Source organism: Suillus discolor (assembly GCF_016758755.1).
Source record: "Suillus discolor strain FC423 chromosome Unknown F5147scaffold_20, whole genome shotgun sequence".
Lineage (NCBI taxonomy): Eukaryota > Fungi > Basidiomycota > Agaricomycetes > Boletales > Suillaceae > Suillus > Suillus discolor.
In genome coordinates this window covers 310,258-325,371 of record NW_024541267.1, presented here as the reverse complement: position 1 = coordinate 325,371, position 15,114 = coordinate 310,258, and the positions used below count along the sequence as shown (strand labels likewise).

The following is a 15,114-nucleotide window of genomic DNA, read 5'->3' as shown; positions in this document are numbered from 1 at the left end:
TGTCCCCGTCTACGATCTCATCATTCAAAAGATTCAAGGTGTGGCTTGAGCGACAAGAGGATAGCATCATCGGATAGAAAGAAGGGAATCAGAGGGGCTCGGAACAATGGGCTCATGGATTGTGCCACTCGGGAGTAGTTCAGCACATGGAGTGTGGTCAAGTTCACAGCTTAGACTGATTGTCAAATCACACAAGGACGTCCACAGAATTAGACACATCCACTGTGACCATTCAGTAGCCGAGAAAATTATAAGGACTACCTGACGTCCGCGTTACTCCCTCGTACTACATTGCGCGAACAACTCCCAAGTGGCTCTGAAAGTATCACTCATCAACTCTCAAACCTTGTTTACTTACACTCCAGTATGACGATTGCCATTACAAAAGGCAACCCTAAGACAGCCGAATTTACTCGGCTTTTCGAATTATTTGATCGCATTGCGACACGGCGCGCCAGGGGATCTACGGAGCTAGCAATCTCGATGGATGACATCCAATCAGTTCCTGCCGAATTCGCACCAGTCCTGAAGAATTTGTCTACTGTTCTTTCTTTACGCGCTCAACGCGACCAAAAACGCCTCCACAAGCCCATAGGGCGCCCCCGCCGCAACACTGTCGGTATTGCACCTATGACACAGGATACCATCGACGAAGTGGAGGATGTAGGGAGCCCTACATTTCCCCTCGAAGAGCATCACCCGTTTACATTCAAGCTTATGCTCCATAACTTATACAACGTCGACGAATGGGCCCAGAAGGTGAAGAGTGCTGTAGAAGTGTCAAAGGAACAGTTTAAACCACTGGCGGAGAGGAAGCAAGAGATGATGAGGGAGGGTACAGGGAAGGAACGAATTGTAGGGAGGAATGTCGTGCGGTCTAGAAGTCAGTCCGTCGTAAACCCGAAGTCCAAAGGGAAAGCGCTTTCCCGAGAACAAGTGCCCGCATCGCCGGTACGTGCGAATGACTTTAGCCGAGTCTTGAAGAAACGCTGCGTTGGGAGGCGCAAATCTATCAGTGGGCCACTTGCTGGGGGTGTATGGGTTTACGATGCAGCCATATCTGCTGTCGAGCTGGACGGTGGTCGCCCATCCCTGGAAATTACGATTTCAAAGTCCAAAGACACCTTGAACAATACCGGTGTGCGGTCTCGGCACCAGTCTCTCGCTGGACTGGAGGGTATTCAGGATAGGGACACGACTCGTAGGAAGGTACGAATTGCAGTGCCCTTAGCGCGAGATGATGTACAGGGCGCTTCAGCCCTCGACGAAGAGACCCATTCGCGCAGTGGCCAACAAGGCAACATTATAAGATATCCTTGTCGTAGGACCACTCCCGCACGCGGACTGTCGATAATACCTGACGCTGGATCGTCAGGTCACCACATGAAACAATCTCTTAACGCACAGTAGTTTGGTTAGAAGTAGATGTCTCGTAGTCTGGAGATTCACGATTCAGTTTGTGTATCATACGGCTTCAAGTTAACTATCACGTACATCGACTGTTCCTAAGTACATACCCCATACTTCCACTGTAGTTCATCATACTTTTCGATACGACGACCACCGTGATGGTTCAGAGAGGTCGAGATTCGAGTGACAGGTGGTCCGACCTGCAAAGAAATTATGATGACTAGGTGTCCGTTATGATCCCGGCCTTCAATTAAGATGACCATGATAATTGAACATCAACGTCGAGTCTCTGTAAAAAAAAATCTATCTAGTCCTATGATCATCAAGTAGTAGGTTCTCGGAACCCACCGAGTTTCCAAGCAGCCAAAGACAGCCTAGAAATATCAAAACCGAGAAGTCACCAGGGTCCAGGAGTCGTGAAAAACTTCGGCTCAATATAAATCGTTGCTAGCCAGCTGAACAGCAAAGGCATGGTACAGAGAACACCCAGCGAGAAAAACAAAAAGCAGAGGCAGCAGACGAGTTGGAGCCTGCTGGCCAGGAGCGTGGCGCGACCACTGAGCGTTTTGAATTTTGAATTTTTATATTTGGCTTGATCAGGTAACTAAGTTCCTCGATCTGTTGTGGTGTGAATTACCTTATTTGTACTGTGTCCGGTGTGCTCTAAGTTCGACTTGTCTTCGACGTAACCTTGGCATATTGTGTCACACAGGCCTTCGTATCGAGATGTATTACAGAGCGCAAATTCCGTCACGGTATCGCAAAGTGCGAACTGCGTATATTGTCCCTTTACGACCCTTTACGAAGAACGCTAGAGGACGGATGATTGCAATAAAATGGTAGGGAAGTGACGAGACGTGGTGCGTGAAGCATGCTATCTGTCATACAGTTAACACAGATTGAACGGACACTACATCAGAAAAACTATTCCGCGCAAACTCAGATACAAATTCAGATAGGTCACGTTTCTGGGGACCCTCTTACTCTTGCGCAGTGTCTGCGGGTGGTGCTGCTCACGCTGAGATCACCCTCCACTAAAGACGTGCTTGCCGTTCACGGAGAACATGACCAATGTCGTCGGAGACGAATACTGGAAGATGGCGAGTCGATCAGAGAGCTGCCACAGACGGACATTACTTGAAGCGGCGAGCATGCTAACAGGATTTGACGACAGTGGCAGCGATATCATGAGTGCGGTCCATCCAGGCATCAATTCCGACAAAAGTAGGATGGTACCGTGCGCAATTGGTCAATGCTCGTGCATCCATTACATAAATTCTGTCGTCTCTGGTAGCGTTCAGTGACATGCAAGATGAGGAGTACTGAATCTGCAGCAATCCGTGATGCATAACATGGTGGAAACAATATGCAGATAGATAAATGAAGAGTGGAAGTTCTGCTCGTGGGTTCAATCGGCGGCCAGGGTTGTGCGTCCTCTGAGGGTGTCGGTTCATAATACTTCATATCCACAGCAGCAGGGCCCAGACTGTGATCCGGGCTAGCACACCGCGACCATACTGTAAGGTCCGCAGCGGTCACGAACTCGAGATTATACCAGTGGTGAAATGTCGACCTCCAATCAACTCGGACCTCGAACGACGATTTGAATAAAGGAGTTATGCACTGTGGGATCCGCCCCTTAATCTGCCAGCGCTAGCAGTGGTTTATCAGGTAAGTACCTTTTTCTATCGATACAGACACTCACAAGAGTTTAACGTTGATCATCCCCTCGTTCTGAACATGTTCAAGCCATTCCATGCACCTGTAGGCTGGCGTCGCGTCGCAGTGGTGCTGCTGACATAAACTGATTTTGCCTACACGTGATTAGGCGCGTCGCGATCGAGTTCGTTTATTTCGTGGCAGTGCTGATTTAACTGGTATAGCAGGGTATAAATACAGCGCGCCCGCGACATACGTCTCTCATTTTCCGTCCCCGATTTACGTGCAGTACTTTCTTCACTACACATTCTCAACTTTCACTCGTCTTACAATATGATTTCCGCTATCTTCGACGGTGCTGCTCATATCACCGTCGCTGGGTGCCTCGGAGCATTCTTTTTCAAACACACTGTGGTGGATCGGACGTCCAAGGCCATCAAAGACGCGGAGAACATCACCGCAGGCCTGGTGATATCCGAATTCTGTATTTCTGTCGCGGTACTAGTTCTAGCTTCCAACGAGACCGCCCGGATACTCCTCAGTAAAGATGCGCAACCCCCTCCGAAGCACAATTTAGCCGAGCTCAACGCGCCTCTCATTTGCAACAAAGTGTCCGATTTCTCTACTGCAGCAGACTCAATTTTATCGAATCCAATCGCAACCGAACCATGTAGCACTCCGCCAATTGCATCAATCGCAACCGAACCTTGCAGCACTCCGCCAGACATAATAATTTCGCCGAATCTAATCGAAAATGACACATACTGCACTCCGCCATCTACTGCAAGTTCCACATTATGCACGCCAATACTGCCAACTTCGCCGGTCCAGAATACCAAGCGCCTCTCAATCGATTCCGACACCACCCTTGTCGACCACGATGACAACTTCGTGAAGGATTTCTTTGACGCCGACCTTCAGGAAAGCACTATCCTCCAGGTATGAAGTCGCACAGTTTACTTGTCTTTATCGCTCAATGTTTGAATTTTTATAGGACGACAGCGACTGTTCCAGTAGCGAGCTACTCACAGGTACGAAATCACCAACGATCGATGACCCGAGTGGACCCTCTCAACGGACGCAGGTTCCTCCAATCTTGGAGGACGGACACCTGACGACAACCGACGTTTCGCTTTTCGTGGACGCTTCAACTCAAACGATCACGACGCCCTCTCTTGGCTGCATCCTGCCTCAGATTGTCTCGCCTCAGCTGAAACCCCCGGATACGAAACGGCATCATAATTTCCGCCCGGGCAGACACAAGGTATGGACATGTTCGTTGCGAAGCCAAGTGCTGCACTCACCGTCGTTTGTTAGCGCGAATCTAGATCCACTCGCTTGGCCGCTGTCCGTGCCAGCATCGAGCGCACTCGCTCCAAGAAACAAGAACACGCTACTGCGATCAGTGAGTGATTTCCGGTGACGTCCGCTTCGTTTGTTGATTTAAAATAGATGATCTTGAACAACTGCATGACGATCTCCTCGCCGACCAAACCGCTCTTGTCGACGGCTGGGCAGCTGCCATGTCCCAGCTTGGACTCCCCTCTATGCTGTCGCCTGCACCACTGCTTCTGGATCAGAAGACGCCCGACCCAGGAAATTCGATCGAAACATTCAAGACCGACACTTTCACACACAATGCTACTCCCGAGGTCCCCTACGACCAAACCCCGAAGATCTGCAACGGCCTCCCTCGCTGTCCCCTACGACCTGGAGCTTCATGCCCGCGAGGTTGAAGGCCACCGCTGGCCGCGCACACACTATGTCTTCGCGCCGCCCGGTTATACCTGCAGTCTTCGACGTCGGATGTCCCCTACGACCAATCCCGACACAACCGCAACCGCAGCGGCATAGCCGCCTCCTTCTTGTCTCAGAGCACTTGGAGTTGAAGACCACCGCCCGCGGCTCCTACATACGTCTATCTCAAGTCTCTTCTCTTGTCTTCGCCATCGTGTAAATGGCTCTTGATTTGTTTCCTTGTCTTTGAATTTCTCTTACCGGTATCTACTTCGCAGATCATGGACTGCCTGTGACTTATGGACACGTCTTCCTTTTATCGATATGTACTCAGCAGACGTTGAACTGCTCGTTTCTTTTGTAACTTGTAGACACGATATGCCTTGTTTCTTTTACAGTATGGGATCATTTTTCCATGTACGATTTATCTGTTAAGAATGTTTCTATATTTTCGTATATGTACGATGACGAGTATTACATAGATATCGGTAGTTTGCAGTTTCTGATCTGAATCCGATTTTCTTCACTTGATATGCTTTCCGGAAGATACGCCTGAGGTTGGTCGTGAGCGCAAGTGAAAAGTGGTCGGTTTTGCACATACACCAATAACAGGAACAAAATCTGTCAAGGAGATTAATTCAATATTGCAAGGTAGACGCGTCCGTGAACCAAGCCGGGATCACAGAGGTTAATAGCTTCCTAGCTGAAATTATTAGGAGTGTATATGGTCGACGTTCAACTACCAATGAAACGCGAACATCCCCAATCAAAGTCAACGTCCGAATGACAAAATCAAAGGAGAGGTCACGTGTCACAAGGACGTACAATAGTTACATTGACATTCAATCTCGTCAGATACATTTTCCTTCACATATATCTTACCAGGACATGATCAGTGTTGTGCAGAAAATAAGAAAAAATAACAAGGAATGAAGTCAGGTAAATAAGAACAGTAACAAAGATTGCGGAGTCGTAGAATAATATACATGCTATAAATGAAAGTATTCGTGGAAAAGAAAACTGCCCTTCTAAATGAATGTATGAGGATAATCCTCGTCTGTTGCGGAGATTACAAGTAGGTAGATGCTGGAATTATAATACTCTGTAAATCGAGTCTAAAAAAAGATGAATGAGAGGCTGTTTGCACCATTGTGCATTGAGATCGACACCGCGAGTAAGGAACGTGATAGACTATGAATCGGAAGCTCATACACCAATCAACCCGAGCCTAGTTTAGCTGGGATTCAGGAAATTCAAGCTGTTCTGTTTTTTCTTCATGTTGCATTAGCTGGCTGCACATTTTGCTCCGTTTTCGAAGCGAGGGTCCATACAAGAAAAGAATCTTCGGTGGTGGGTTAGTAATGAAGTACCGAGACATATCGAAAAACTCACGAAAGGAACTGGAATGAGGAGGACTGCGACGCCACCAAAGATAGTGTTGGCCCATTTGTATGTGAGCTTCTTGAACATTATGTGAGAGAAGAGAGGGAATCCAAAGCTACCCATGTTACCTATGGTTGCTCAGCGCGTGCATACAAAATATGAGTGACAACGTACGAGCTAAACCCTGGCCCGCCAAAGCAGAAGACGCCATTGGACCATAGCTGCATGAGCAGAAAATGTGGAACACAAATACAGTAGAGATGGTACGAGGTACTTACCAGTCTGCCAGATAAATGAAAACCACCTGGTATGAAACAAATGAACAAAACATGAAGATCTGGTTAAAATGGTGCCTGATGAGCATTCCCGATCCTCGTGTACATATAAATGATAAACACACCGATAAACCGACAACAGGCCACATCCAGAAGATGCGAGAGTCCGCAGTCCATGCATAGATGAATATCGAGGTAGGCAGCAAGAGTGCAACTAAACAAGCGATGTATAGCCTTGCTTCAGGGCCCCTCCGAGACACGCATTTCCTAAACAGATCGGTTGGGTGCGGTGCATAATTTTATTGTTACAATCGACTCACCGGTACAGCACATCCTGGTAGAAATTGGCAAGGAGTCCCAGTATACTTCCCACACTGCGAGGACGAATTAAGCGAGAGGGTCAAACGCTCAACATCAGGACACTTACACGACAGTAATGAACACTAATCCACTCTGCCCGACGTTGAAGTGATATATGTGCTTGAAAACCCCGGACACGGATCTGCTCGCATTACTTAGCGGCAAGTCCTCGCTGGAAATAACATATTTGCATACCCGATCTGGACGTAGAGCACACCAGACATGAAAAAGACCCAAATCTGTGGAGAGAACTTCAGAAACAACGAAATACAACGGGAAAGGCTACCGACGCATATACTAGTCACGATGGGTTCAGTGAGAACAAACACTAACCACCATCAGCACCACCTTGCATAGCAATCATCAAATGACGTACTGATTGGCCGAGTACACGACATCTTAATCATGGCACTCAATTTCGGCCGTGTCTCCTCTCCCCGGACGCGGTACCGATCGTCCCCGGTTTCCTTACAGAGTTTCTTGGCTATGCGTCGGAGGATAATTTGCGATCGAGTCTCCTCCATTATAATTAGGCTGAGAAGGAAGTAGGTCCCCTGAACACTGCATTGATTGTTATTGGAACGTATTATAATTCAGAAAAAGGTATACGCGCATCGCTTGAATCCTCTGGATCCATCTCCATTGGAGATGAGGGTTCAGTTCCAGCCAAGCAGAGATGATCGACCCCAGACCAGTGGTAACCATGCTCACCATGGAGAAAACAGCCATAGGCAGGCTGCGCCTGGAATATGAAGTATAGAGTGAATGTAGGGCCACGAAAAAACACAATCACGTACTCCTCAGGTCCCCATATATCGGCAATCGTTCCACCCACCAGTATTGCACCGGTCGAAGCAAAAGCACCGCCCAAGACACGCGCAACCATAACAGTTTGGATATTATCGGAGCTACAGTTCATTGATTGTCAATCCAGTCCACAAGAAGCCAGAGCTGCAGCACACACAAAGCAGCAAGTACGTTGCACGTAGCCCCAAGAAATACCGACACCAAGTAAATTGGCCTCCTCCCAATTTCCTGCAGGAAGCCATAAGCGCTGATCGACAACCTTGCTGTCATTTCATACCTCGCTCAGTGCGGACGTGAAGAGAGGGACGATACCAAAGCCTAGAGAATAAAGACTGTATGCAACAGTAGCTTGAAAGCGCGTGCAGCTAAGATCCTGTATCATGGAATCGTAACCCATAGCAAATGATGGAGTCGCAGGGGCTAAGGATGCCAATCAACCAGTAATATTTTTGGGGGGATTAATAAGCCTTACAAGTGATCCCATTGAATGCACAAACGAACAGGGTAATGCACCATTTTCGCACCCATGAGTAGTTGATTGGATTCCTCGGGTCTCCACATCGAAACTCCACCTAGCAGTGTTGATGTTAATGTAACGGTCGGATATGAGCAGAAAAGTGGTAATACTGACATAGAACGAATCTGTGGGGGAGACTATGGTCGACGCAGCATAAACCGAGTCTGTAGGCGAGACTATGGTCGAGGCAGACTTATTGGCGTTGGGAAGGGTCCCAAGGGATAGAGTCTTCACCGGACTGATGGGCACATTGAGCAGCATCGAGGACATGTTTTCAGGGGCATTGTCCGTGCCCATACCTGAAATTGGAGAAGACTGCACCGACGGGCTGGCTATGCGGAATGGGCTCTTGTTACGACCATTGAGAACGTTGGCTTTTGAAGAGAATTGACACCGTCATTTTGGTAGCGGGATTGTCATATTCGAAAGTGGTTCCTTCATTTGTGAGGTTTCGGGGTGGGGGTGCATGTTACGTGTTCGGCGAATCTATTGAGATCGATCATCCTAGGGTCGTTTAGACCATTGACGCAATCGAATGCCGTGTTTGTTTGTTCGGTTTCGTAGTGCATACTCGGAGAAGGCTTCCCGGCTCTTGGAGGACTGTATAGCCGTGGCATCATTATGAAGTGCTAGCACACAATTTACGAGTCAACGGGCATCAGCGTCAATGTGCGTTGGGCCGTGAAGACAAACGCACGGAAATGCAACCATACAGTTGTCATATAACCCCGGCAATATTTTCGTCGTTCGCCTTAGTCACAAACCGCGTAGTGTCACAGTGAGGGTCGAAGGCGAGTATCATTGTTCCGATTAGTAAATGTAACAGGACGGAGATCACGCCAGGTGCGATATCAACAGGAATCATGTTGGCCCTCAGGAAAGCGGAGTATACTCTTCCAGGTCGTCAGCTAGAGCTGCAAAAGCAGCTTTGGGGCAGACACACCGACTGGGAGTGCTTTCAAAGTTCATCTACTTTCTACCAACTTCAATATCAGCATATTCTACTACACCATTAGCATCCAAGGAGCCTCTTTGGACGCTTTCGCCGCGAGCTTTAAGGAGATCCTCGATATTTCTGAGTTTTCCATCCTCTGTGCTATCCTTGAACCAACCGAGATTATCCGCGATGAGATGCCTGACGGGGAAAATATAGGCTGTGAGATTTTGTAGCGACGAGATTGATGAGCCCGCACCTATTTTTGCATCCAGGGCATTGTACAATGACAATACCACGTTCGTATGCACGCTTCGTAAAGGTGTGCGAAGAACGATGAGAGCATGCTTCCGCTGTACAGGTAAAAATGATGCCTAAGCGAGCCTCTTGGATCGGAGAATCATCCTTAATCTGCTCCGAGGATGCAGACGAATGCGAAACCGACAAGTTTGCCCGAGGCGTGTATGAGTGCACGGACGATTTTGATCGCGTAGTTCCAAAGGAAAGACAAGCAGTTTGTGAAACCCTTCTAGATGTCAATTTAGTGTGTGTAACGTGGACACTGTAGGGTATACGGATATTGTTGATGTTACGAAAAAGTTTTGACGAAAACATCCTGCTCCAACTCTGAGTGACTAGTCCGAGTGTAAGGCAAGGTTAGCCGGCGCTTGGTGGCATTTGCTGCCGCAAAACTTGAATCTCCGCGACGCAATCCCACGATTACATAACAATGTCTGGCTCACTGACAGAAGAGCTCTGAAGTTGCTCTGAGTCTGAAGTGCTTAGCGCTTAATGCTTGTTTTGGTGCACGACATAGCGCTGCAAAACGAAATTTTAGCTCCTGACGGGTTGCAAGTTCTCAAGCTTTCAGCTCGGCACTTACAGTTCCTCAATGGAATTACCCGCTCATGGCGCGCTACCGTGGCCGTGGCGAATATGCCACTGTCAGGAATTTACTCATCGTGCGGTGCGGTACGTTACTCATAGTACTGCGTATATCATAAGAAGCCAAGAGGAGGTACATATTCTGTCAATGCAGAATCGCATCATGCTTCATCCACTAGTGCTACGTCATGCTCGGGCTCCATTTGTACATTCCGAACCAGCAACACGTAAATTCGGTACGATACATGCTGCGTGAGTATCAGGATCTTGTAGCCGCTGCAGTGTTAACTTGATGCGGGTAGACTGGTTTCTGAGAACTTGCCGATCACGGTGGGGTACCCTTACGGCTGTCACTTGGCCGGGGGGAGCTGATATGCGGTAACGAGCTTATTTTCTGCGCGGCAACGACTCGGAGCGATCAAGCTGATTATAGGCCCACCGCTGACTCAAATGGTGGAGAGACTCGAAGGTATTATATATAATTTGAGCTACCAGAATGGGTTGTATTAGACATGTTGTTCATTTCGGTCTGTTTTACAGCATGCTGTCCGTGGCCCTGTATAATATGGGTTTGTAAAGGCGCAAGAACTTGAGGGAAAGATTAAAGAAATTTAACCGGGCAGCAGCATCAGCCGAATAAAGCACACGAACAAGTACTAATATCGGACATTTACTATTCGATTTCGGTGGCGAGATAGGTAGTCAGATGTGCAGAACATGCCATCGGAAACTTGCGTACAGTATATCACACAAATTTGCACTTAGCGAGGCCCTCATAGCAAGTCATCAAATGAAGAGTGTAATAGGTGCAAAAATCAGATTATGGGAGCAACAAGGAGAGCTGCAGCGTCAGCAGAATATAACATGAGTAGAAGCAACGTTACACGCCAAAATCGCAAAAAAAACACGACAGCGGAATGTTTGAATTTCAATGTCCGATATCTTGCAGGCAGCGCAGCATTGATCGCGACCGTTGAAAGTTTGTGGTCCGACGACTTATTATTTTTTGATCCGGCCTAGTAGTTCTGCAGACAAGTAATGTACGTACATACATGAATAAGATTCTAATTGGATTCAATGTGTCAAATCCCTGAAGTGCCGATGGGCCTTAAGTGTTATATCTACTTACTATTTGAATCACGATCTTATTAACTTGTGAGGTATCAAGAAATGCGCAAATCGCAGAGAATTTGTGGGAAATAACCCATAAGGCCCCTGAACGGTCCCGTCAGCTGACCCGGAGTAAGCTGCATCATCCACTGGACATCCGAATCCTAGGATCGTAAGTAGCCCTGGCTGTCGCATGTTCCGCCCCACATACAAAGATCGAAAGCCGTTCGTGTTCAATTTCTAGAGCAATTGTAACATGAGAGATTTCGTTAGGCTGCGTAGCACTGCTGGAGGGTGTATTCCCATTTTGCAAGGCCAGAGAGACGTGCACGTGAAAAGAACCTGGAACAATGTTAATACGAATGATATGCCATTCACCTGGACGCTTGCTATTAGTTGTATTGCCACATGGGACTGAGAGAGCTGTGGCCAGATGCGGAGGAGCTTCAATTAGGATTTTCCAGATCTGCTTCTTGGACCACAAAAATAAATCAGTAGTGTGAGAGCGAGATGGAAGATACCAAATTGACTAAAGGGGGACCGCGCTGCCAAAGATCATACTGCCAGATCAAACTAGAATGGAGAAGGCACTAAAGCCGAACAAACTGTACCGTGCTGTAAATAGCACACCACCAAAATAAAATGGATTAGAACACCAAGGGTCCTTCGAGAAACTGCCTTCGGTGAGCTGGTGTGGTTACGAAGGGTATATAGGCTGAAAGAACTTTTGAGCTACGTGCGATGACAACTGTATAAATAGTTCCGTAAGCAGTCCGAGGAGGCATAAATGGGTGTAGGGTCGACGCCACTGTCAGCCATATCAGCCGAAGTGCCATAGCCATATGAATATATATTATACACAATAAAAAGGATGAGAAGACATGTTGGACGGTGGTCCTTCACAATGTTCAAGGTAAAACTCACACAACCAACGATTAAGACAGGCTAGGTTTGTCAGCCAGCTGCGCCTCGATGAATCTCTATAGTGAAGAGAAACATCGAGAATACCAGAACCGAGAGGAAACGTCACCAAAAAAATGCGCCTACAACATTACCGTGACATGAGGATTTGAGCAAATGTGGCAAGAAACGGGACTGACAGAATACTGGTAATGAGGAGAATGCTGAGGTTGGTGGTGATCTTGATGATGTATCTTAATGGAGTTGCAAACTGACATCTATGCGGGTTATCTGTCCAGTTCGTGCCCCAAGGGCCGAGGAGGCTGCCTCTCTTCATCGCCGTGTCAAATCTGAGCTAGAGGGTACAGCATATGGAACGAGCGATACCGAGAATATAATTGACGTGTGCAGTGTGGAATAATTGTATGGATGCAGACAGATACAGAACGCCTATTGTGGTGATAATATTATTGCGTGGGGACGGACTCAACTGAACTCTGATACGTCCAGTCAGCTGCAAGTGATACCACATGAGAAATTAATATATACCTGGAGTATACCGCTAACGGGACACTGAGTCCACCCATGAATTAAATCCAGCAAGACGAAGGACCCGACGACAGGACCCGAAACGCAAAGGTCGATGCGACTTGACGACGGCATCTGTTGTCGAGGGACAATGTAAGAAGCTACGGCAGGTGCCGAATGCGCTATGCTTGCATGACGGACAAGTCTAGTGGCGTCAACCTCTCAAAGATGTACTAGTCCAGGCTGGTTAAGCTACACCGCTAAGCGCCGCTTTGGCCCGAACCGAGGTAGTGCGAAAGTTATATAACACACATAGCAACATGCTAGGTACTAGTTCGATTGGAGCCTTGCCACATAAGTAATAAATTTAACCTGCACAGGGTACATATGCGGTATCTATGAAAGGTTTTATCCCAATCCTGGATGATGACTTGGTTACAGCTGGAAATTCGTCCAAATCAGGGCTAGTATACACCCTTTGCGGTGCATATATCGGACGCATCGAGGTCAGTCATATAGAACAGTCGAAAATTAGACCCTGTGATAGACCTGTGACCCAGCTAGTGCTAATATCTGAGTGGCCTGTCTCACATCTGTGTGCATATTATACGCTACAACCGCTGCATCCACGAAAGCACCGACAAACGGACAATCTAAATCACAATCTTGGGCGTTAATGGTACCATTGGCACAGTAGGTAGTATACATATGATGCAGACTAAAATCTAATTAACAAATACATATCGGCGCACAAACAAAAGTGTCATAGGTTAGTCGACAGCAAGAAGAGGCAAGGGGTGAAAGAGCGCAGTATGTCTGTTGAATTTGGCCCATATGTCATTGAGTAGGGCCACGAGAGAATGTTCGCCCTCAAGTTTCATGGCATCAATATCATTTGACCGTCCCAACCACTCCTGAATAAATGTCCCCTCCACAGGAATGCGAGGGTCCCACATTGGCCATTTGCCTCTGGGAAATAAAGGGTATGCTGCGACGAATGTGAGCCAGAAAGCATTGCATCCCCATGTCCATAATTGAGACCTAGTGTCTACATCGTTCACCAACCATTCTTCGATCTCCTTCGATAGTGTGGCCCATTCCATCGGATTAATATAGTTGAAGGTTCGTCGGAGTGGGAGGAATGGAATAATGTCATCCGCTTGGGAGGAAAGATCGTTGTTGGCTTGACTGGGAGTTGACTGCACGAGGTAAGATCTACAAATATTCAGTGCAGAATTTAGAACTCACATCATCCATTAATGGTGAATTCGAACGAGTAGAGCAAAGATCTACTGATATGGCCTCCATAACTGGGGAGGTAAACGGTCCATATTCTTCGGCAACAGAGACCAAAATGTGGACAGGCTATCATGCATAATAAAGAGCAAGCATGTTTATAGCGACAACAAGTACTCACGATATTTTTCCGTTGAACTGTCTGCTTTGGGAGCCGGCCCGAAAAACACACCGTAAGGAGGATGCGCTGCAACGGTGCACTGTCAGAACTATCTGACCGATGAAGGTTCAACGATACAGCGAGGCACAAACAATGCTCCTGACTGTATCTATAAATGTTGTAAGGTCGCGCGTTGCCTAGTCTGCTATACTTGAGACGACAAGTGCGTTCGACCCTAAAGGGGAAGCGAGTGCAGCAAGGATCTAGAGGTATGCGCTGAAAGCGCTACTGGTTGGCCAATGTGAAGCGCGAGAAAGCGCAGGTGCGCGCAAGGCGCGGGAATGCGCGCGTGTATGGCGCGAAGCGTGGGAAAGCGTGTGCGTGTATACAGATACGAGAGAGAGTAAGAGTGAGTTTGCTTAAGTGATGATATGATGTAAGACAAGAGAAGAGAGATGCGAGGTGTAAACAAATAGATTTCTACTATGTTCTGCTAGGTGAATAGTGGGTAGTAACCAGTAAGTCCTCTGTCGTTCTGGTGGGAGAGTAAGTGAGTCCCGGTGGGTGAGTAAGTCAGTAAGTAAGTATGTACTGCTGGCGCTTAAGTATGGCGCCTAAGCGCTGTCATGCGGAGCCGAAGCGCTACCGAGTAAGGTATGTAAAGATATATGTAAGTAAGGGTCCATGATAAAAATAAAGATGGAACGATATGCAAATGTGAGAAATGGAAATATACGCACTAGGGAACTTGGTGGACAGTGGATGGATGCTTCCGGATGGCTGGCGCTATAGGGCGCTCAAGCGCGGGAAAGCGCGCGCGCATATACATCGTGAAGCGCGGGAAAGGTACGCGCGCATGGCGCGCGTTGCGCGGGAAAGCTGTGCCTCATATAGAGATAGCTGCAGGTAGCACACAGAGTGATGCTACAAGTTCGTGCCATGTACTCCCCAGTGAAAACTGCCATATTGCACAATGAGAGGCATGAGTCTCTACACCGACTTTCTGGATTGATAACGGTCGAAAAATGGGTGACTTTGTTGCTCATTGTGCAGAGTTGATGAAGATCAAGTTGTGATTGGAGACATCGCGCCGTGGGACTTCGGACTTGTTGATTTCAAAGACAAAAGCTCACGTGATCATCAGCGACTTTCGACGCTGATCAAGTTGCTAAGTCCAGACTTCAGTTCGGCATGACACTAAATAATGCAGACT

General features: G+C 47.6%; 5 protein-coding genes across 5 annotated transcripts; 2 read left to right on the top strand and 3 right to left on the bottom strand.

The window, feature by feature from the left end:
• Nucleotides 1–283: 283 nt before the first annotated feature.
• On the top strand, nt 284–1,974 carry F5147DRAFT_689178 (uncharacterized protein). Its single transcript, XM_041436949.1, has 4 exons — nt 284–1,344; nt 1,406–1,437; nt 1,495–1,699; nt 1,759–1,974. Exons 1-3 carry the CDS (start codon nt 367–369, stop codon nt 1,595–1,597), a joined length of 1,113 nt encoding a protein of 370 aa, XP_041294179.1. The 5' UTR covers nt 284–366; the 3' UTR covers nt 1,598–1,699; nt 1,759–1,974.
• Nucleotides 1,975–3,339: 1,365 nt separating this feature from the next.
• Nucleotides 3,340–5,312, top strand: F5147DRAFT_689171 (uncharacterized protein). Its single transcript, XM_041436948.1, has 5 exons — nt 3,340–4,008; nt 4,064–4,333; nt 4,387–4,474; nt 4,522–4,621; nt 4,666–5,312. Exons 1-5 carry the CDS (start codon nt 3,403–3,405, stop codon nt 5,024–5,026), a joined length of 1,425 nt encoding a protein of 474 aa, XP_041294178.1. The 5' UTR covers nt 3,340–3,402; the 3' UTR covers nt 5,027–5,312.
• A 602-nt stretch (nt 5,313–5,914) lies between these two features.
• Nucleotides 5,915–8,722, bottom strand: F5147DRAFT_129694 (major facilitator superfamily domain-containing protein). The gene is made up of 16 exons (XM_041428180.1): nt 8,263–8,722; nt 8,104–8,203; nt 7,909–8,051; nt 7,789–7,859; nt 7,622–7,732; nt 7,438–7,566; nt 7,201–7,385; nt 7,115–7,152; nt 7,020–7,063; nt 6,892–6,966; nt 6,785–6,838; nt 6,590–6,731; nt 6,468–6,526; nt 6,364–6,410; nt 6,199–6,317; nt 5,915–6,148 (listed from the first exon to the last, which is right to left on the bottom strand). The coding sequence occupies exons 1-16, from the start codon at nt 8,443–8,445 to the stop codon at nt 6,035–6,037; spliced, it is 1,614 nt and encodes a 537-aa protein (XP_041294177.1). The 5' UTR covers nt 8,446–8,722; the 3' UTR covers nt 5,915–6,034.
• Nucleotides 8,723–9,117: 395 nt separating this feature from the next.
• On the bottom strand, nt 9,118–9,697 carry F5147DRAFT_574660 (DNL zinc finger-domain-containing protein; the record flags this gene model as incomplete). The annotated part of the gene is made up of 2 exons (XM_041431233.1): nt 9,118–9,283; nt 9,342–9,697. 2 exons carry the CDS (start codon nt 9,695–9,697, stop codon nt 9,118–9,120), a joined length of 522 nt encoding a protein of 173 aa, XP_041294176.1.
• A 3,578-nt stretch (nt 9,698–13,275) lies between these two features.
• On the bottom strand, nt 13,276–13,653 carry F5147DRAFT_574468 (uncharacterized protein; the record flags this gene model as incomplete). Its single annotated transcript, XM_041431225.1, has 1 exon — nt 13,276–13,653. A coding segment is annotated over one exon (378 nt), but the record flags the coding sequence as incomplete, so codon positions are not given.
• Between the last annotated feature and the right edge of the window lie 1,461 nt (nt 13,654–15,114).

Coding starts and splice junctions, on each gene's coding strand:
- F5147DRAFT_129694 (XM_041428180.1), bottom strand. CDS start 8,445: ATGGGCACGGACAATGCCCCTGAAAACATGTCCTCGATGCTGCTCAAT. Junction 8,204..8,262: donor CCCCCACAGATTCGTTCTAT/GTCAGTATTACC, acceptor CAACACTGCTAG/GTGGAGTTTCGATGTGGAGA. Junction 7,860..7,908: donor TCACGTCCGCACTGAGCGAG/GTATGAAATGAC, acceptor GGCTTCCTGCAG/GAAATTGGGAGGAGGCCAAT.
- F5147DRAFT_689171 (XM_041436948.1), top strand. CDS start 3,403: ATGATTTCCGCTATCTTCGACGGTGCTGCTCATATCACCGTCGCTGGG. Junction 4,009..4,063: donor AGGAAAGCACTATCCTCCAG/GTATGAAGTCGC, acceptor GAATTTTTATAG/GACGACAGCGACTGTTCCAG. Junction 4,334..4,386: donor TCCGCCCGGGCAGACACAAG/GTATGGACATGT, acceptor GTCGTTTGTTAG/CGCGAATCTAGATCCACTCG.
- F5147DRAFT_689178 (XM_041436949.1), top strand. CDS start 367: ATGACGATTGCCATTACAAAAGGCAACCCTAAGACAGCCGAATTTACT. Junction 1,345..1,405: donor GGACCACTCCCGCACGCGGA/CTGTCGATAATA, acceptor CTCTTAACGCAC/AGTAGTTTGGTTAGAAGTAG. Junction 1,438..1,494: donor AGAAGTAGATGTCTCGTAGT/CTGGAGATTCAC, acceptor ACTATCACGTAC/ATCGACTGTTCCTAAGTACA.